Source organism: Poecilia reticulata, linkage group LG14 (genome assembly GCF_000633615.1).
Source record: "Poecilia reticulata strain Guanapo linkage group LG14, Guppy_female_1.0+MT, whole genome shotgun sequence".
In the NCBI taxonomy this organism is placed as follows: Eukaryota; Metazoa; Chordata; class Actinopteri; order Cyprinodontiformes; family Poeciliidae; genus Poecilia; species Poecilia reticulata.
This window is the reverse complement of record NC_024344.1, coordinates 10,420,258-10,442,565: the sequence shown is the minus strand read 5'-3', so window position 1 is coordinate 10,442,565 and position 22,308 is coordinate 10,420,258. Positions and strand designations below refer to the sequence as shown.

General features: G+C 38.8%; 2 protein-coding genes across 12 annotated transcripts in view; one reads left to right on the top strand and one right to left on the bottom strand.

Moving 5' to 3' along the window:
- Positions 1–22,308, bottom strand: part of LOC103475800 (sorting nexin-19-like) — a 142,820-nt gene that overhangs the window by 7,590 nt on the left and 112,922 nt on the right. For 7 of the 11 annotated variants that reach the window (XM_017308583.1, XM_017308582.1, XM_017308584.1 and 4 more), the window contains 12 exons: positions 13,058–13,165; positions 6,523–8,043; positions 5,643–5,781; positions 5,460–5,560; positions 5,276–5,395; positions 5,064–5,182; positions 4,880–4,967; positions 4,635–4,785; positions 3,507–3,630; positions 2,938–3,122; positions 2,760–2,847; positions 1,036–2,611 (listed from right to left, as the gene is read on the bottom strand). In XM_017308583.1, coding sequence (XP_017164072.1) covers positions 2,482–2,611; positions 2,760–2,847; positions 2,938–3,122; positions 3,507–3,630; positions 4,635–4,785; positions 4,880–4,967; positions 5,064–5,182; positions 5,276–5,395; positions 5,460–5,560; positions 5,643–5,781; positions 6,523–8,019 — 2,742 coding nt within the window. In that variant the 5' untranslated portion in view covers positions 8,020–8,043; positions 13,058–13,165 and the 3' untranslated portion in view covers positions 1,036–2,481. Of the gene's footprint in view, positions 1–1,035; positions 2,612–2,759; positions 2,848–2,937; positions 3,123–3,506; positions 3,631–4,634; positions 4,786–4,879; positions 4,968–5,063; positions 5,183–5,275; positions 5,396–5,459; positions 5,561–5,642; positions 5,782–6,522; positions 8,044–9,078; positions 9,201–13,057; positions 13,166–22,308 lie in introns of those variants that run through there. The other 4 variants (XR_001777270.1, XR_001777271.1, XM_017308586.1 and 1 more) reach the window with 4 other exon arrangements.
- On the top strand, positions 11,127–22,186 carry LOC103475801 (beta,beta-carotene 9',10'-oxygenase-like). Its single transcript, XM_008427673.2, has 10 exons — positions 11,127–11,293; positions 14,998–15,181; positions 15,294–15,505; positions 15,943–16,058; positions 16,360–16,462; positions 17,014–17,142; positions 20,232–20,392; positions 20,474–20,641; positions 20,767–20,904; positions 21,855–22,186. Exons 1-10 carry the CDS (start codon positions 11,266–11,268, stop codon positions 22,053–22,055), a joined length of 1,440 nt encoding a protein of 479 aa, XP_008425895.1. The 5' UTR covers positions 11,127–11,265; the 3' UTR covers positions 22,056–22,186.

The window sequence follows — 22,308 nt, the reverse complement described above, 5'->3', positions numbered from 1 at the left end:
TTTGATTTTCTTCTACATGTTTTATGATTTCATGTTTCTTGAACAGACTTCACTTTAAGATCAACCAAACTTTTGTTACTTTTAAATTCACCACCCACTTTATTAGAGCCACCTGTCCAATGATACCATTGWAGTAGAAAACACAGAAGACACCACAAATACCAGTCACATGGCAYAGACTCAATCCATTTGGGCAGACAGGCTGAATGTGATTTGAAGTTCAAGGAGACGACCAGAATATGAAAAAAGGKGATTTTTCTGAATTTGAACAGGGCATGTTAATGTAATATGAGCTGATCTACTGCAGGTTTTCCACACATAACCATCTCATGTTCACACAAAATRGTCAGACGACAAAAAGGCAGCACCAGGTCCAAAAAACACTTATTACAACCAGTTGTATGCAGAACGCCTTTCCCTAAATGCACAAAATGTTTAACTTTTTACAGCAGAAGACCACACTTTCATAAAAGAAAAAAAAGAAAAGAGTTTTAAGTCACACAGGCTCACAACAATTAAAACAATTAAACAAAAACAGATTGAAAAAGACATTATATGTGTGAAAAGGCTTTTCTAGTCCAATGAATCTGCAACATTCAGATGGTAGAGTCAGATTTTGGCATAAATAAGATGAAAGCATGAATCTGGCCYAACTCGTATCRATGCATTGCACAATATGTGTAWTTTTTTTTTCTTGTTGCAACTCACTTTGTGTCAGTCAGTTGCAAAATATTAGCAGCATGCAGTGYGACAGTAGTGACCACACAAATTGATGGAAGAGTGACTGGAAGGGAAAACGCATTAATTTAAACCATATTTATTGTGTTATGTGTTAAGCTTAAGTTGTTAGGCTTTAAAACAACATTTTGTGCCCCGTCAGATGAAGTTAGACTGACACATGGAAGCAGTTCACAGACGCTGGGGATTTTGGCCTCCTTTCTTAATCTACCACTTGAGTCAAACATAAAATTTTCACTGCGGTTTCATAAGTCATTCAATTAAAGTGTTAATCTGATCACCATCAAAGAAATTGGCTGTGAAGCAGAGTTTTTATTTGGGGGGGATCAAAAGATCTTAGACATATTGGCTGGACAGATTTTACTGATTCAATTTTAATCAGAGATTTTACATGAGTCATTAATTGTGAACACGTCTAACAGTTCAATTTAAGGTCTAAATAATGTATTCATACAAAGACATTCTGGGGAAAAGCTGACTTGACTTTAAGGTAATGCTTCAACTTAAAATGTTTCTTTGAGAAAYCATCATTAAACCTTGGTCAAATTTTAAACAATGTGACACAACCATGTGGATAATGGTTGTATTATAAAGCAGGGTTATCTTTGAAGTAGCAAGACAAATATACATAAAAACTAAAATATCCATCTGCAAAAACAACAGAAAATCTTTGACAGCTATGAATGCAAGAGGGAAAAAATGCATAAACCCAGAAATGATCATCCAGAGTAAAAAACAACTTTCTTTTGAATCAAAACAAAACAAAATACTTAATTTCAATTAACGTATTCACCAGAGTTGAATGCCACGTTTATCGTCTGTTCCCGACACCACTAGTGTCTCAAACACTTARATGCTGGAAACAATCTTCTTTGCACAGTTTCTTCCATCCAGAGTCCTGACTCTCTTATTTGTTCTTTTTAATTCACACAGTCGCATATAGTTTTTGGGTCTTGAGACTGAGAAGGACTGGAGAAAGATTTCTTTTGTCCTGTTGACCATTTCTATCTTCACTAATCAACACACTGGGATGCCAACTCATCCTTAACTGTGAAAGAAAAAACAAATCTGTTGAAGTTGCAACTCCCAGATAAGTTGCTTTTGTTTTATTGTCCCTTATGCAACCCCCATCGTAATGCCACCCTGGGTAACTGCCTGTATGACCCATAAAAAAACACAATGATGATCCAGAAACAGGCCCACAGCATCACACATCCTGCACCGAAGTAGGAATGAACTGCTTTTCCATACTTTGTTTCACAGTAAATTCACCTGGAGTCTTGTAAACAAAGTATTTATGCAGATGTAGTGCACATATATAACATGCACTTAAACTTGTAGATTTAAAAATTCAACCATAATACAAAGAGAAAAAATATTCCAACTTTATGGGAAACACCATAGATAAAAACACACGGAAGAAAGAATAAGAAGCAAGAAAAAGAGCACAATTTTGTATTTATCAAACTTTTCCAAGTTTTCACAATGTGGCTTGCAGATTCAGTGAGCTAAATCTACAAATGAGATTATTTCTTCCTTCTGATCTACTGTCTGAAMGCATTTCTTCTGTCTTTATATCACTGCATACTTACATTTTCTTATCCTCTGCAGTAACACCTGCTGCACCATGACTCCACGGCGATTGTACACCATAGACTTTATGACCTTGTCATAGTCATCRGACAACTATAATGTGCACTGAGCATCAAATGGCTACATTTCTCTGTGTGTCCCAGATGTTTATCACATATGAAGACTGTTTCTCTCCGTGTCTTTAGTCAGGCTCTGCAGCAGAGATCTCTGAAAGGTCACATCGTTGGACTCAGGGATCAGAAACTCCAGCAGCAGGTCACAGATGCTGTAGATCAAATGCCTGCAGACAAGAACACAAACAATCACYGATACATGTCAAGAGCCTCTAAGAGATGTAAATACATGAATCAGACCTTCATTAACACATTTTGTTCAATTCCTCTGATTATTAAACCAGCAAAATCACGGTGCTTTCCGAAATGACTTACTTGTTTATCTGATAGTCCTGTAAAGACTCCAGCATGGTCTCCAAGCTCAGTCTGTACTTCTCGCTTCCCAACATATCAGCTATTAGCTCTGTCAYGGCATCAAAAGAAAAACTCAGTTCAYGTTAAGACACCATTCAATTCACAAAGGCTAAATTTAAACCCTGAAGCTGCTACGGACCAGGAAGCAGCTGCATAAGGCAGTTCAGACATTGCTCCTTGGTTTCCTTTTTTTCAGCAGCACTTCGTTCAGGCCGGGGTTGAGCAGGCAGYGTCCCACCYGGCCACACAGCTTCTTGCAGGACCTGGAGGTAAATCACCCAGCAGGGGGCGCTGGTTAGGTGGGCAGCRAATATGTCCAGCCATCTGGAATGGAAATGGGACAGTTTAGATCTTTATATTAAGTGTAGGCATTTTGGTCAATTTATCAGTCAAACTCTGATAAAAACAAGCAAAAATCTGTGATTCTGATGAATTGTTGCCAAAGTAACAAAAAGCCACACACAAATATAAAGATTAAGACAGGAAAGTCCTGGCTCTTCTGCGTATTTAGTCTCTGATAAACATGTTGGACACAACTAAAACAGTTTTCAAAAACAACTTTTACAGCTTCCCACATCTAGATTTGAAGATAAGAAACACAAAAACAAACAAAAAATGCTTGGAAAAATGCATCTGTTGCCATTTATTTATATGTTTGAAGTGCTGTTTGCATTTACTTTGCAAAATCAGATGAAAAAAAAAAACTACCTTTCAATGAAGGTGCCAAAGAGAAGTCTGATGGCCTTCTGGATGTTCTCTGTGCACAGCCAGCTCCAGTGATCCTTCATCAGCAGGCACAAAATGTTCAAAGCAACATCTGCCACAGCTGTGTCTGCGGTGGACACAAATACTCACCGGATAAATCATGTCAACACAGCGACTTAAAAACGTTTGATATTAGTGGTTCGGATACTACAACGCAACCAGGTCAGGTTTGGCCACACGACGGAGTTCTAGCGCACCCTAGTGGAGAGACTAAGTCACTGCAGGTTACTGCTGCGCTACAGTACAGAGTCTTGCAAAAGTATTCATTGTCGTTTTTCACATTTTTTGTCAAATTGCAAACACTTTGATTTATTTTATTGGAATGTTAGATGATGCTCAAAGTGAAACATAATTTTATACTGGAAGGAAATAATTGCAACTGTTACTTGAATAGAAATGTGTAAAGTGTGGCATGCTTTCACATAGAGCTCACATTATGTCATTACTCCTGGATAACTCCCGTCTTCAGAAGTAACCTAATTAATTCAGTTAAATTCAGTTTATTTATATTCTGCCAATTCAYAACAAATATTCTCCCGAGGCACTTTGCAAAAATAACTGTAAAAATTATAAGTAGAGTCCATGTTCTTAAGGGTTTTATGCTCCTTTTTTTTGGGCAAAAATAGCCCAAGCTCAGTATGATWAAATGGAGAATACTTTTCAACATAAAGTCCTGCAACGGAAGGAATTGGATTCAGGCCTGGACTTTGACTGGGTCATCCCACAACATAAATATGAACTAATTCCCTGTTGATCTTTACCTCCCAGCAGCACAGTAAAGTATTTTCCCACAGCTCTATTGAGCTCCATCAACCTTACCATCTACTCTGACCGGCTTCAATTACTCTCCTGTAGCACGATGTGCTCACAGTGATCGAGCAAAGTTAGTTTTCCGGCTTAAAAATACCAAAAAGTTAACTCATTTCACCAGAGAACATTCTTGTACATGTTTGTGTTTTCTACGACTCTCAGCAAACTTTAAACATACTTTTCATGGTTTACTTCAACAAAGGCTTATTAGAGGAGCACAGATCTGAATATTTTTGCAGGGCACTGTATCATTATCCCAACCTGTCCCATGAGTTTTCCCTGATATCTTCTTGTCTTTAGCTTTCAGCTCGTAGCTCGGCTTGACCGTTTCTGTCACGTTTGGCCCACCAATAAGTCTTTCCTGTTCTCTGACGAAGTTCTCCAGGCCACACAGTGACATGCCATTGAGCACCTGAGCAGTCACAACAAATGGAGGAACATGTCAGCTCTGTCTGTTTTCTGCCTGGAGCACACGTTTTACAAATGTGTTCAGTGTGTCATCTCACAGAGCTGCCTTCACTGAAGCAGTATGTCGCTTTAGGATGGAGATCTGGAATATTGAGCGATGGAGAAACTTTACTTGGGAAAAGCCTCCTGAGGCCCGACATAAAGAAGCAAACAGAATAACGTTTCATATATATCTTTTTAAAAGCATTACTGCACAGAGCACGAACCAAACAGGACTGTCACCTGTACTTTCTGTAGTCCATTGTTCTTCCGTCAGTATCACCCTCAATGTCCTCGGTTGGACTGAAAAGCTCAGGATGAGGGAATGCTGTCCTCAGAGTGTCTAAAGCATTTTCCATCATCTTCGGTCGCAAGTTTGAGAAGTTAAACAGCACAAGACATAATTAAGGTTTACCATACTCTGAATCTGACTCCTTCAGTCTGTTTTTAGCTACCTTATCAATTCTTGACTTTGTTAATGGCTTTCTTCCAAAATACGTGCAAACGTCTGAGTTGATGGCCAGGAACTCCTGCACGTCTTCACTGTTGGCTGTCTCAGGAATGCTGTTTAATTGCTACAAAAAACATGAGCACATAAAATATTCCGCCTTGCATTTAAGACCTACRTCTTCAACATACCTTCAGGAAGATATCCAGCTGGCTTTTACGAGCTTCAACCTTCTCGCTGTCCTGGCTGCCAAAAGAAAGGTCAGGAAATATTTTCTTTGGGCCTTTGACATCTGAAAAGCATTCCATTTATAGTTAAAGATGCACTCTCATTGGAATAAGATTTGCTTGACGTGAAAGTAATTCGTCATTCACTTCGGATTAGTTTCCTGAGCTCCGGCTTCTCCTCCAAGCGTGCTTGCAGGTTGAGGAACTCGCTGTATCTGCGGTTAACAGAGTGACCAACTGCCGGTGGCGCAGCGGCTGTGCAGTCGCCTTCAGCCACCGTCTCAAACTGTAAAAAAAACAAAACATGGGTTTTAGTTTTGATTTGGTCATATAAAAGTAAACTGCATGGCTAACAAATAGACACACACACTTGTACACAAAAGCATTTTGTAAAAACTAGCTTAGCTTTGATTAGAGTAAGAATTTGTTAAACTTTTGATCATGTCAGACAACGATAAAGATCATTTTGTGTCAAGAGTTATATTAGTCTTTTTTTAAAATCTTGTACTGATAATGGGAGAGTAAGATTAAGCATGTGGTTTTCTTAAAGATTAAAATGATTAGTAATGTGGTTAAAGATTATTTTCCTGAAACCTTTAATTAAAGCTTAAATAATCTGTCTGTTGTTATACAGTTTGACATTTTCCATCTTGATCTTTTCTAATTAGACAAGAAATAACCTGTTACCAGATCCAACATGAAATTAAAGTTTCAAACTGGACTTTATTCATCTTGCTGGTCTTGTCCAAAATCTGCCTGAATAAAGATATTAAAAATTTTCATTTGTACAAACAAAAGCATAACTTCCCCAACAATGACTCAATAGCGTGTTGATGTCCATAAGATATTTTATTCTATTTGCRCATTGATGCAATTTAGAGCTAGGATGTCGTTCTAAYCAATATTTTAAACCATTATAATGTACACTGATCAAATAAAGTCTCCATTTAAGGGTCTCCAGTCATCATCATCATAGTAATAGTTCAGATAATCTAATATAAATTCATCAAACAGTAAGTAAAAGCACCTGGAGAGTGTAGAGTGTGTAGGGATGTGTGCCGGTGCTCCGCTGCTCCATCACATTGACTGTGCCAGAAATGCAAACGTTCTGGACTCTGAATGGCRCCGTAGTCGGGCCGCTGGACAGGTCGAAGCTGTACGAGGTCAGGCAAAGCTTTTTGGGGGGGCAAACTGGGGATTTGTCCTGCGCAATGCCAGCTGGCCACTGGGAGTCTTTGGGCTCAACCACTTTCGATCCAAAATTTCTCAGAGGTCGAAAACAACCGCAGGCTTCTTCATCATTTACGGGGAGAAGGTTGCAGAGGTTGGTGGTGGGAGTGCAGTCGCAAACACTTCCTCTCAGGTCATCGTCTGAGTCCGAATGGATAAGTGGATCTGCAGAAACGGTTTTGGTCTCTGATGACTGTTTATACTGGCCCGATGTGAGCGGGCAGCAGTTCACCTTGGACGGTGTGTTTAAGCCTGCTTGGTAGCTGGACGTTCGTCTGGTAGACGTCAGGCTGACCAGGCTGCTTTGAGACGAGTCCGACCCAGAGATCGCACTCTGGCTCCGAGGCTCATCTAAATCAACAGAGGTGTTCTTGGAGCTGAAATCGGTCTGATCGGAGACGGACAGTGACTTGCAAGTAGTCCACGACTCCTCATGTTCATGACATTTATACAGTGCATGAACAGAGGGGTCATCCACGCTAATATCCTGCGATTCTCTGGTTTTGGTGAATATGTCCACGATGGTCTGATTGAGCCAGTCGGGATCGGAAACCCTGCTTATCAACGGCAACAGCACATTGCAGGTGATGAGCTCCGTCACCATGTAACCCCCRGTCCTCGTTTCCATCTGAGGGTATGGGACGAGAACATGCAACACAAGTTTAACCAAAGCTCTGGCGTAGTTGAGCTCAGTGGTGGAACTGCTCACGGCTGGATGAGGAGACTCSACTTTACTGTAGAGCTGCCACAGGCCACTGCTCTCCTTCTGCGCCGACTGGATCTGCCTGACAGTCATGTAGCTCTGCAGGTGGCAGCCATACAGCTCCAAGAGCCGCTGAACCAGAGCTTTCCTGTCCACTCGCCGCGCACGCTCCTTCAGTTCCATCACAGACTCCAGCATCGAGTGACGCACGGCTCGTTCAAACTCTCCTTCCACCTCAGGAAGCAGGGTGCGGTACCACGAAGACACAAAGTCRCGTACTGCCTTGTGGACCGCACAGTGGATCTCATGGTTCAGCCTCCACTCATGCTCAGGGGAACACAGAGGARGGTTAACTTTCCCCAGGGGTAAAAAATGCTCCAGATGTAGGAAGCTGTTAGCGTCCAGGGCAGCTCGGGACCCGAGCCAACCACCAAGAACCACCAGGAGGCTGGTGAAGACGCAGAGCAGCCACACATTCACCAGCAGATGGAAAAGGATGAGCCATGCCAGTATGGCGCCGAAACCCAAGAGCCTCCGCTGGCCRAATAACTCCAGCAAAGTCCAGTGAGTGGAGCTCTTTGAAGAGGGCATCACAAAAATATGGAAGATGATGTCCTGTGGAAAACAAAAACACTGTAATTTAAAAAAAAAAAAACATTAAAGGGAAAACTGTTATTTGGTTTTTTTTGCTATAATTAGATGAAAAGCRGAGGTATGTAGGTAAGTCACTACAGTGAGAGAGATTTTTTCATTTTAATTTAGCAATCAGTTGATGCTGCACATCTTCAGCATCACCCAGGTCGATTGATGCCAAATTAGAGGAGTGTGTGCCTGTAGAAAAAACGGCTTCTAAAGCCAGAGCCATGCGCTGAGGAATGTAAAGATGCTGTGTGGAAAAGAATAAAAGAGCCTGTGTTTAAGGATCAGCGGGAATCGACAGGAGATTCCTCCAGATTAGAGCAMACATCTGTAATTTCTGATGTGGGCTTGGTTAAAATTAAATACTTCTTTGTTCATTGAAGTCTGTGTCAACAGAGTATTTTCTCACSTCGACAGGCCGCCAGGAGGACCAAACTAAAATAAATTGCATTCATAAAATTTTAATCATAGATCTTCATAAATCTTTTTTAAAAAACTGTAACTTTGATATATAAAATAGTAAAAAAAAAATTAAAGTGAAACTGTAAATTCAAGTTTAATTCAAGGTAAGAAAGTAACTGAGAAAGTAAATCCAGTATCATAGTTTYAAGTTAATTTTTAAGCTAAAATATTTATCATGTAAAATTTTCCATCTGTTCCAGTCAGTTATTTATTGCATGCATGAATAATCCGTCAATAATTACTTCCAGGTTAACTTTSCTCAAGGACTTATTGTCTGTATTTGCATCCGTCTCAAAAACATTTCTCAAAGTTTACTTTSTGAGTAAATCTACAGCTCAGTATTTATGAAATATTTGCTGCTGCAAAGTTTAAAGTCACTCAGTCAATATAAATATTAGAATCACTCGTAGGTCAGTATACTGATCGGCTAAACAAGAGCGAGAGTGTTAAAACAACTCGCTGCTAAACCGTAGAGCATTATTTTAAAACTAATCGCAATGTAAAACATGAAATACAATGTTCTGACTGCAAAATATAGGACTACAGTACCTGATATGTGACTGGGTCTATATTAGCTGRAAAACCGTCCTGCTTCTCCTCCTGAAGCTTTCTGGACTCRCTTTAATCCTACAGCAAAGATTATCTGGCTTGAAAGCTGCTGCCCATATGGACAGCTGACTGCCTGAGAGAAGCTGCTGACACTTCACTTAGCTGTTTATGCACATAATAAAACAACCAATTCATCTGTGGATGRAAAAAAATACATTTTCATATCAAGCAAATATCGGTTTGAAATACTGTAAATATCGGTCATTCAGATCATTMGTAAGTTACTAAATTCTGCAAAAAATTAAATAAAATAATATTAAAAACTAGAGATGTGCCAATCAAGTTTTTTCCTGCCGATACAGATACCGATCACCCATGAGGGCCGATCACTGATACCGATCACCGATACCAATCACATTATTTATTTATTTTTTATCATAAACACTACCGGTTACATTATGTGGAAAAAGGAACCATGAATTCACCTTAATTTAGACAAAAACTTGTTCTTAATAACTTTTTCCAAGCTATCAATAATACTATCTTAAACAGACTGAAAACATATGAAGGCTCTGAAGAGGCTAAATAATGCAAGGAGTCAAAATAAAACCTCTCAACATTGCCAAAAGATTCAAGTATAAAACTTAACATTCAAAGGCAAATACAGGTTCCATTACAATAAACAATCCAGAGTTACTGAATGAAAACTTCCTGATAGCATGGCGGCTAGCTGATTACTGCTAGTTCTGAGTGGCTGTTTCTGACTGAGAGGAGTAATTATGCAGAACAGGGAGGAGATCGATTATTTTTTCAGAGATAATCTGTCTCATGTTAGGACAGCGAAAGTTTAAATACGTATGTAAAATGTATTTTTTTAGGTTAGATGCTGCAGCTTTAAGCAGAGGTTCGGTGTGAGAGTCACTACCAGGTGGAGCAGAAGTGACGCTCCGTCTGTCAAATATTACTACCTGTAGCGCGTAGCAGCAGTTCAACAGCCAGAGCAGAACCAGCGTCTTACATCGCAGCTCGAAGACTTAAATAATTTTGCGGGTTATTTGTTTAGCTTTCTGACCGTCATGCTAATCCGGGTGAGTGTTTGTAGCTGTGCGCTGCTTTACCTGCTGTCTGATCCTCCATATGTCTTTTTTACTGCAGTGAGCCTCGAAGTAGCCAAACTCCGTCAAGTATGGCATTGTTTTTATGCCATATTAGATTCGTCGTGTTGATGCATTTTGACGTGCTTTCATTTTCCGCCGCAACACACAAACTTCCCCAGTCACTCAGTGCGTTATAGTTCCACATCGCTTAGGATTCATTGCTGCGCGTTTGCGCAGTGTGAAGGAAAGAGGAGACCCGCTGCACAGGCAGGCTGCGAAATGAGATGCAGGTGATCGGTATCGGCAACAAGAGACAATGATCGTCGATCACCGATCATGCACTTTTTTACGGAAATCGGCCCGATTATGATCGGTGACCGATCGATCGGCACACCTCTATTAAAAACAGATGTAAAAGGTTGATCAGGCATACAGAAATAAAATTAGTTTTTTGTGTGTGTTTGTTTCTATGTTTTGCCTTCTGCAGGGTTTCCACTTTGAAATATTTATTCCTCTCCTTTGCCCCCAGAAGCGCATACATGTGAGAACATGATGCTGAAAATTTTAAAATGATGTTTTGTATTTTTGGATTTATTCTGTACTCTGAGATGAGTTGTAGTCTCCATCTGTTCACCAATTWAAAAMGTTCTGGCACCCYGWTGTTGCTTGAAAACACAGTTAACCAAGCGCATCCTAAAAAGACAACACACACAAGATCACCTGTGACTATGAACCTAGAAAATACAGAAACCTATTCCCTACCACTTATGCAAAAAGGGTGTAACTTGGTATGTAAGAAAATGCCAAATAAAACTACWAAATGCACACGTCTCCCTTACTGCAGCAGCCTGCCACCACAGCAGAGGGTTAATTCCCTGGAGTAAGGTATTATATAATCCGCACGCCACGGCTTCGCTGTGCTGCACACTCGGCTGACATTGCACAACAGCCACAGAGCTGAGCTGACATCAGGAGGGGGCGGAGCAATGGCACAGCATATAAAAAACCCTTCCCACACAGTCATAAACGTYTTATAATCGGACAGATCTCAGATAAAGCAGAGAGGATCTGCATCCATCCATCCGTCCTGATGGCTCCTGTTGAGGTGGAGAATCCAGGTGAGCTTCCTGCATGTTGTACTCTAAGTAAGAATGAGAGCAGCTGTTCACCTGCTCGTACTTTCACTATGATATTAAGATGGCTACTTGCACACTGATCTTATAGTAGAGCTTTACTATGTCTATTTTATACAAGATTTTTTAACATATGCTAAAAATCAGCTTAGGGTTTTCTTTTGTGGACTTTGTGGGACATGATGTTCTTTTTACAGCTAAACTCTGGAGGTATCAGGTTTCACCTTTATACGCTGTGTCGTTTGAGCACAACACTCTCTCATTAGCACTTCTCCTAAATGAAATAAAGACTTGGCTGCATGCATCATGCCTTTTAGTTGAGCCGTTTTCACACTGGTATTGGTTTTTATAAGACTGGCATTTAGTGTGCTTGAAAAGCTACACTAAACATACCATTTTAACTCTTTTAGGAGAAACTGCACAGCTAGAAAAGCAAAATGATAGTGTAGTAGCACAGAAGACAAAAAACAAAAATATGTACTGTTAAATCTACTATGCTACTACTACWACAAAGCAATAGTACCTCTTTCTGCAAAGTATAATCCCGTTTACAAATGTTATTGAAATTCAGTTTTCAGAAGTAATCAGAAACTTGAGATTTCTGTTAAACTCCTAGACTGCATGCCAAAAATAAAACTGGTAACTCTTTATTTGAAGGGGAGGGAATAAGACTGYCAKGACACTTTCATACACATAAYACATGTCATGGACATGAATAAGCCTTCATRAATATTTATGACTGTTGTCATAAAGCGTCGTTCGGTAAATTATGACACTTTTAATACAAAATTTTACATTATTGAAAATGTCTGTTATGACAACTTGACATTAACCAAGAAATCATTACTGTTTAAAATTTACCTTTAATAACATAAATATAMCTATTTTTTTAAAAGTGCAATCAGTAATACTTTTAGATCAAATTTATATCAGTAATAATTTATTGGTTAATGTCAAGTTGTCATAACAAAGACATTTTCAATAATGTCAACTTTGTACTAAAAGTGTCATAATTTACCGAATGACGGTTTATGACAACAATCATAAATATTCATGAAGGCTCATGTTCACGACAGGTGTTATGTCATATTTATGACAGTGTCATGTCAGTCTTATTCACCCCCTTTCAAATAAAGTGTTACCATAAAACGCATACACAGTTGTTTGAAGAGTGTGTACAGACATCTGCAGCAGTTTCAAATAGTTCCCTGTGCTTTGAACGCTTGATTCTAGGAACCTCWGTTTGACTGGACATATTGTGACCCTTTTTTATCCTTATAACATGCAGAGTTCAGCTGCACCCGAATGAATTTTAGAATATATAAAAAGCACAAATTCAGTTTTGCTCGGAAGGAACAAAGTGTTTGATAGGAGATATTGAGACTGCAAAAATCAGCTTCAGCTTGCATCTTCAACTCCTCCCTGGCCTATTTCACACATGTGTAGGGGTCTGGGTGCACATGAGGGACATGTGAATGCAAACCTGACCGACTGCTGACGCTCACATGAGTTGGCAGAAACCAACCTGATAAAGGGACAGCTAGTGCAGCACATTGCTCTGAACAATGAAGCTGTTTTGGCCCAGCCAATTCTGTAAAGTGCTTCTCTTATCTGTTAACATGTCAACATGGTCCTGAGCTAAGTTGATTTTATTTGAGTGAATTACCAAATGAGGACTGCTGGTGTGCATTAAGGTTGTTTTTTCTAAGCAAACATCCTCAGAGTAGTATTATTAGGAAAACGGCGTACCTTCCCGGTTGAGGAGTGTGTTGTTCCCACAGCAACAGATGGTATCCATCTCCATGTTGTGTGGAGAGTCAGTTTATGGTCTAATTGCTGTGTGTTGCAGGCAACCAGCTGTTGAAAAAGTGAAAAAATCAAGTTTAGATGGCCGAAATCCTGTTTGTGCTGTAGCTAGGCAACATTAGAGTCTGAACTGTAAATACAGAAACACATTGGAAAGGAGAGCTTGGTAAAAAGAAAAAAATGTGTCAGTGTCTTAATGGCTAAATGTTCAATACTCTCCTCCACAGGATGATACACTTTGGTTAAACGTTCATTCACTGATAACCAAGTTAAAAATTATTCTGTACTGAAAACACCAGCAAGAAAACACTGCTCTGCTAAGCTCCCAATAAATGGTACAAATTTCCTAAATCAAAGATGTTAATCTTCCTCCAACACAGACAGTCACTCCTTTCTCAAATTTAAAGCTCAGATTTAACATTATTGCTACTTTAAAGCACAATTGCAATTCAGCGTTTGTATTTAATTAATTAGCTGTCAAGCTGTTATTTTTTTAGAGCTTGTGTTTCTAATAAGTCAATTTTATTATTTTATTATGTTTAATTTACTTTTTAGCACAGTGCCACACTTTTGGAAAGATGTTCAGCTGAGATTAATTCTGTTTTGAGTAATGTTGAGTTTTCATTTTGGCAATCTCTTCCTTGAAATATTCCTGCCATGTCAACCCTCAGGAGAGTGGGAGTAGACTTGTCAGCTACATTTTTACTGTTTCCATGAAAAACAAAACAGCTCCCTACAGGAACAGAGGGAACAGGAATCGCAAGATCTTTATTGGGTTCATGTGTCAGATTTTGTTTAGCACTCAAAGTCAGATGAGAGTCAATCATTTGTTTCTCATAAATGCATGTGACATTCACATTTCAATGTGAATGTTTTATAGAGATTGATTGTGCAAGAAGGCCACCAGTGATCCAGTAAATAAAACTATTGATTTTTCTTAACAACTTTTGCAACTATCTTAATAGAGAGAATAAGTTTGTCACATATCCATTATAACATTCACTTTATTGAAGAAACTCGTGTAAACAGTTTCTATTGCTGACAAAAATATGTACCACTATTGAAATCTAAATTCAGAGTACAATCAAATTCAACAAATCAAACTATTTTTTGCAATGTCATGGTTATGTAATTGTATTTTGCTTTACACATATTTCATAGTCTTAACAAAGCTAAGTATTACTAAATAAAGTTTTTTTTTCATAAACATATTGTGCAACATTTTCGGAACAGTGTTTAGGTACATATTCTGTGAGAAAYAACATGTATGAGTTTTGTAATTAGAAAGGCAGTTATACTGTGAAGAAAAAAAACATGTGGCTGTTTTCTATGGCTGAAGACCAACAAAGATGAGTTTTAAGTGTTAGTAAATGACAGCAAAAGCCTAAAACTGCTCTAAAATAAATTTTCTTTGCATTAATTATTATTCATCTAAACAACAGTCAATTGTTTAGGGACTTCATCTGCCTTCAGTTTGAGATCTGCTGTTTTCCCAAAAAAGCCTAATTAGTTATTCAATTTTCAATTTATCCTGGACGAGCCCCCATTTGTCAGGTGTGGCAAGCATAACACATTTTTGGACTGTGGAAGGAAACCATGGTACTTGGTGAGAGACCATTTGTGTATGAAGTAAACACACTAAGACCATGCAGACAGACCTTGAGCCAGGAATCGAATCCCTTATCTTTTTGCTTCAAGGAAAATATTTCTAATCCACAACATCACAACAGCTTTATTATTTAGAGCAATATACTGCACTAGGTATCCGTCAAATAAGCACATGAATGAGGCTTGATAGAGAAATAAATTGATAATAGTAATAGTTATAGCTGAACTTTAATATCCATAGAGTGTAATTAAGATGCTGGCTATGTTTTCTGCAGATGTAGCCAAACCTACTGCCAAGACCAAAGTAGTTACAGGACTAGAGAGCATTGCTCCTCTTATCAGCACAGTAGAGGAAACCCCTGAACCAATCACCACCACAGTTGAAGGCTCTATCCCATCCTGGATCAATGGTAATTTCCTCCGGAATGGACCAGGGAAGTTTGAGTTTGGAAATACGCAGTGAGTATGGAAATCAGCAAGGATTGCATCATTCTGGTTCTGCTTGGTCTCAGTATGTTTTCTTCAAAATATAATTCTATACATCCAGTTCAACATTTATTTTTGCCAACAGCTACAACCACTGGTTTGACGGGATGGCCATGCTTCACCAGTTTAAGATAAAGAACGGCCAGGTGACGTATAAGAGTCACTTCCTACAGAGCGATGCCTACAAGAAGAACAGCGAGCGAGATCGCATCGTGATGTCAGAGTTCGGTACACTGGCAGTGCCTGATCCATGTAAAAACTTCTTCCAGAGATTTCTCTCTCGCTTTGAGATGATGGGTGAGTGCAGTGGGTGGACTATTAGATATTGATTTGACAGAGGATGGAGAAGAATGAACAGAGTGTACTTCTCTAGGAATCCTTCTCAGTTTTAGTGTTTCCTTCTTATTTTCAATCTTGTTTTAGSCAAGAATAAAGAGTTAGGATTTATAAAAGAAACTATAACAATTGAGAAGAGCTAGCTATCTAGCTCTGATTAAGTGTGCACAAAATATTTTTTAAAGCCTTTGCTTGCTCAAACTCTTCTACTCCAGCTGTGTTGGAGAGAAGCCTCTTAAGGAATTTCCTGTGCTGCAGTTGCATAATAACAAAATATAGCAGGACGCAAGGGAGGAGAAAATGTTTTACATAACCAAACTCCACACAGTAAGTTCAAGCTGAAAACTCTGCTTCATGAACATAAAAGAAGCTAAAGTTATGTTTTTTTTCTGTTCCAGAACCTACAGATAATGCAAGTGTGAGCTTTGTGAAATACAAGGGTGACTACTATGTCAGCACCGAGACAAATTTCATGCACAAAGTGAACCCGGAAAACCTGGAAATGTTGGAAAAGGTACTATTATAGTCATCACAAARAGCTTGGAGGTGATTCCTCCATTTTTAAATGTTGTGCATCATATTTTTTCTGTCATGTAATACAGTTTTAGAAGCTACGATCATCATGTTCTGATTTCTGTTCAAAAGGTCTTTGCTGGGAGGCTCCTCTTCCATAAAATAAATCTATAGATGTGTCTATAACGGAAGACTGACTGAGTCAAAGTCCAGACCTAAATCTAATTCAGGGGCAAGACTTGAAAATTGCTGTTGGAACTCACCACTGTGCACTACTTTGTGGCATTACTTGTGCTTTACAGGTTGATTGGAGCAAGTTCATTGCTGTGAATGGTGCTACTGCTCATCCCCACTATGACCCAGACGGCACCGCCTACAATATGGGCAACTCCTATGGAAGCAGAGGTCAGGCCAATTCATTAGTGAAGCACACCTATTTAACTTTTACTAGGTTTTCTACTGTTTTAAATCTTAATTTTTCATAAGTTTTATAAAAATAATTTTTGCATTTTTTTTTATTGTCACTTTGTCCTGACAATCTAATTTTTTTATTAAAAGAAAAAAAGCCCTGCCATATTCTCCCACTTGTTCTCTGCTCTGCTACAGTTAACATAGCCACCGATAACGGCGGATAAACTATTTTTCTGTAATGGTAAGTTGCTTCTCCGCCATTAGCAACTGTAGCAAACTGGAAACCTTCCTTCTTATGGGGTTCCATTAGCGTCAAAAATTGGAACTTCATGCGCTCTGGCGCTGAATGGTTGACGATAGTAGCACTGTAGGAATTTTGTTTATTTCACTTATTACTCAAATTATACTGTAAGGACATAGTGACAGTTTTAACAAATATGTAAAAAAAAAAAAAAAAACATTTTTTTTATAAAAACCAAAAAACATTTTTTTTATAAAAACTTATACATTTCACCACAAAGCCAATGCTATATCTTATGTTTTAGGAACACTGTACAACATCATCAAAGTCCCCCCTGAGAAAACAGAAAGCAAAGACACCCTGCAGGGAGCCAAAGTCCTTTGTTCAATTGTTCCAGCAAACAAGTCCCATCCCTCCTACTACCACAGCTTTGGTAAAGCCTTGCTTTGTCCCTTACAAAAAATCCCATGAAAATCACWTGCTTTCACATGTGAAAACATGTGATTCCCATTGTCCACATGTGATTCACRTAATCCACGAACGAAAATCACATGAAAATCACATGTTTTCATATGTAATTCCCCTTTCTCACATGTCGGTCACATTTTCCACCTGTGATCAAGTATTTTGTATATGTGTTCGATGTTCCTTCAATCTTGTGGTCACATTTTTCACATATCATTAGATTGCCTGTCATACCGATATTACATTYCTCAATATATTTAAATTCTTGAATGTGTTATTATTGTTATRCAGTTAAGATGTATTTAATGAATATACAACATATATATTAACATTTCATATTTTTTAAATGTTATGTCAACAATGGAATAAATCTGACAAGTAAACACTGATACCAATCTATAATGTAATTCCATTTTTATTTTTTCTAACATTGAAATCATTTTTAATTTGTTTATCAGAAATTGGACAATGCATAATGTGCAATGTAAAATGTCAGAAATAAAAATCAATGTAAATGCGAAAGAATTGGCACAMAAGATAATTTTTGTCAGTTGTCCTAAAGCAGATAACAATACAAACATGACCTATTTTATGCAAAACACAAATAAAGTTAGAATAAAAACAGAATGGCCTAACAAAATATACAAATTACCACAGCAAATTCAAAAGTGTTACTTRGAAACACTTCCAGTGTTGGGATAGCAACACCTATTGGTGTCAGTTATTTGGTGCAGTTTTATAGTAAACTCACTAACTCACAGTGTGCATTTGTGATTGAGTCCTCACGGTTCGCGTTTTACGTAGCGTGCGTAAGCATAGTGCGTCTGTTGCGACGGACGCACTATGAATGCGCATGTTTCAAAAAAGTAGACAACGGTTATTTTTCGTTGGGATTAACCAGTTGTTGGACAGAGCGGTCTTTTCGGACAACAAAAAACACAGGTAAGTTTTGTTTGTACGTATAATTTTGACGAAATGCTAGTGCCAGTTTAATAAAYGTGCCACCAGAGATGCTAAATGTCGACTTGAGGAAGATAGACAAATTTATCAGTTATAGTGGATTTGTTTTTTCACTAAGGCTGTTGGACACGATCAATATTACCACTATTTTTCCTCAAAAACTGCACTTTCAGTTCCCTCCATGTTGTGTTCGCTTTGTTTGCTCTTCCCTCCCGCGCGCTCTCCGGTTGCTGTTGAAATGTAGCACCAGCTGCTAGCAGTGCTACCGTTACTGCTTCGTATTGTAGCGCAACATACGACACCTTAAGAGTGCCTGTCATTGTCAATATAATGCAATGAAAGCCTTTATCAATTCTAATGTAGACATTTTAAATGCAGAAAATTTTAATGGCTGCTGCCTTTCAGCTTTCATTAGAGATGGGCAAACATGGCAAAGCTGCAGCGGCGCAGCCCCACCGCCTCACCCAGAACCATTAAAACCTTTAATGGGTTTTCCTTGCTTTTTTGTTTGTTTGTTTGTTTGTTTGGAGGTGACAATGTAAAGTATAACCAACTCACTAAATAATGTTTAACTTTTTTCCCCAGATATTTGTGCTGGTGCTCTCTAAAGTTTAATATGCATGACAGACATGCTACATCAAGCTCAATGGAGCAACATTTTTAAGACAAGGTAATGTTTTGTCGTTCATTCAATTTGACTTGCTGTATTTGAGCATTTTAATAATWWWAAAAAAATGAGTGCATGTTTACAGCCAAAGAGAAGCTTAACATCCCTGAAGAAACAAATGTATATCTTGTGAATGAAACTGGGTCTGAGGTTGAAGACATCAGTGACATTCTGGAGGAGAAATCCAACGTTGTCTTGAACATCACAGATGCCTTTTCTGTCAAAGGTAATAGTAGGACAATAAAATTAGGTTTATRATATTTAATATAGTTAAAAAGTTGAAATGCTATTAACTGATTTACTTTTGTTCCACTGAAAAATTTCTTTGTCATGCCATAGCCTTCAAGAGATGACAAGCTCAGTCCAGGGGAGGCAGCCCTACTGCGTTTTAGCAGTTGGAGCATTTCACCATCAATGACTACCAAGTTGTGGATCGTCAACTCATTCCCTGCAAGACTAAGTCTTAAATGTCAGCTTCTGACTAACTCTTCATTGAACAGTATGTGCACTAATGCCCCAAAAACCCATTTCTTATGGAAGACAGTGAGAAAGTGAATAAACAATTGAGGACATTGTGGCAGAAAACATTCATGCTGACATGAATTGTGACGTTGATGTGATATCTTGGGTTTCATGTGATGCCATGGAGTATTGTGGTCTCATTGTGGGTTCCAAGTTTGAAGATGGAATATTAAGATCTGTATGTGGTTCCTGTGTACATGCAGTTGTAGAAGACAACTTGAGGCAGGATTTGCTCTTGTAGGTTCTTGTAGAAAAGGTTTCACATTAACTTGTTTGAAAAACTTAGATGTTGTAGAAAAAAATTACACAATACTGCTAAAGTGTACCATTTTGAAGCATGTCTTTTTTACACTTTCACATATTGTTAATTGGGGTTGTCCTTGTTCATAATCACTAATAACTATGGAGCAGTCCAGTGCTAGACGTTTAGACAATTCTTGCTTTTAAAATGGGATGTTTATATTAGGGATGTCCTTTAATTTGCTTCAGTTACTGTATGCTGCAAACTAAAATAAAGTATACTTGGAATTTCTGTTTGCTCATTCATGTATTATTTTTAATCTATGTTTCTAATGTATCTTTGTAAGAGCATTTAGACCTACAGTACACAATAATACAAGTGTCAAAAATCAACTCTTTAAACTTAGAATTAACTGTTTTGGTGATATTTCCACATGTGATTCACACATTGCTGCCACGTGGTAATGTGTGAATCCCGTGATTTCACCATGAAGCGTTCCAAAATCACGTATACGTGTGCTTTCACATGTCAAAATTCATGTGATCACATGTGATTCACACATTTCCACATGTGATATGGGATTTTTTTGGTGCCTCTTTGAACTCTCTTCCATTTGCTGCTTTCAGCTCTAACGCACCTCTCTCCTTGCCATTCTTTCTGGTACCAGCCATGTCTGAGAACTATGTGGTTTTCATCGAGCAGCCAATTAAGATGGACCTCCTGAAGATAGTCACCTGCAAGATCAGAGGAAAGGCTTTGAATCAGGGAATATACTGGGATCCAAAGCTGGAAACTGTTTTCCATCTCGTTGACAAGCGTTCAGGAGAGGTCTGATGAGAAGCAAGAATTAAAATTAAAACCAAAAGTCATAATTTCATAAAGTTCATGATTTTGTTTATTGCTCTGTAGGTCATTCCCATGAAGTATCACACCAAAGCCATCTCCACCTTCCATCAGATCAATGCCTTCGAGGAGGACGGCTTCCTGATGTTGGATATCTGCTGCTCAGATGGCGGCCAGGCCATCAGCAACTACCTCATCCAGAACTTGCGCAAATCAGGAGAGGCACTAGATGAAGTCAGTAAAACAACATAACCAGACTGTTGAGCAACCTATTTTCTCCTTTCAGACAGTTAGTCGACCTCCATACTTTCTTTGATTAAAAACACCAAAAACATTCTGCTCCTCTGTGATCTTTCCAGCTGTATAACACCAGTGACAAGACTTTCCCACGGCGATTTGTTCTTCCCCTAAATGTGACCAGTTACACCCCAACAAACCAGAACTTGAACACTCGGCCTTCCAGCAAAGCAACATGCGTCAAAATCAGTGCCTACAAGGTGAGAGGGATTTATAGTTCGTTCCAGAGATATTCAATCCCCTTAAAAATTTCACAATTTACTATGTTACAAACACATTTGTTGTATGTCACAGGAACTTTAGAGAAAATCTCAATGAAGCTCTCAATATTAGGAAATATTGGATATAAAAAGACAGTTTATCGTTTTCTACACACACCAAATAGCAGTTATGCCTATTTTCAGATATCAACCAACCAAAAMGTTTGAGGCTGCCTTCACCCTGCAGCCTGAAGTGACCCGATTACATTTTTTTGACATAACGCGACCTGTATCCGACCTGAACAACACAGGTCGGATCTTTTTCAAATGTGACCCAGACCACTTCRATATCCGATCCGATTCAAATGTGACCTAACGTCCAGGTCGCATTCATTTGACCTGAACGTCACTGATACTCGACAAATGTCCCTATTCTACGTCCTAATACACGCAAGCGGGAAGAAAAACAACAACCATGACGGACTATAAAGAGGATTAAGCTGTTAAAGTGCTGGCTCCGGTCGGAAAACAATTTCAAAATCTATGCTCCACCGTTGGCATCAATGTTTACTTCCGCAAACACTGAGCACTTCTTTATGGCTGTTGGCAGGGCACGCTATCTCTGTGTGACGCTATTGCGCCCTCTGCTGCGCATGCGGGACACTTTCAGGTCGTTTGCAGTTCACACTACAGAACACATACAAGTCGTATTCATTTGGAAGTGTGAACGACCACGGCCAAAAAACAAAAAAATCAGATTTTACAAAAAAAAGCAGTCGAGTATTCACCCAACATCGGGGCCAGTAATTAAACATATAAATAGAAACAAACACATTCTAGTGATGCATAATGTGTCCAACTTTGTTGCATTTGACTGAACGAAGCCTAATGATTCTTTAAATGAGTGTCTGACTTTAGCAACACACAGCTGCTCTTGTCTTCGTCAACAGGTTTTCTGCCAACACGAGGATCTCCATGGAGATGACCTGCACGAGTATGGTGGCCTGGAGTTTCCACAAATCAACTACAGCAAATTTAACACCAGACCGTATCGTTACTTCTACGGCTGTGGCTTCGGACACATGGTGGGAGATTCCCTGCTCAAGATGGACTTGAAGGACAAGACACTTAAGGTGTGCTCGTGTTGCTAAATGTTCATTTTGGAAGATGCACCGTACGTACCATCAACAACTGTATGCTCCGACCAGGGTTCTGCAATATGTTGTTCCATAAGCCTGCAGAACAAGCTAACAATAGACATGATGAGTGTTACTTAAGGCATTTGGTGAGGCATTTCTTCTTAATTAGTCAACATTAAGGCAAAAATAATTATAAACAAATCATACACCAGGTTTGTAAAATTATTTGCAAGAAACCACGGAGGGTCCGATCCTAAAAAAAAAC

Bases quoted from the DNA above. Each gene is read 5' to 3' on its own strand.
- LOC103475801 (XM_008427673.2), top strand. From the start codon at position 11,266: ATGGCTCCTGTTGAGGTGGAGAATCCAG. The intron at 15,182-15,293 runs GTGAGTATGGAA...TTTTGCCAACAG, and splicing joins TTTGAGTTTGGAAATACGCA to CTACAACCACTGGTTTGACG. The intron at 16,059-16,359 runs GTACTATTATAG...TGTGCTTTACAG, and splicing joins ACCTGGAAATGTTGGAAAAG to GTTGATTGGAGCAAGTTCAT.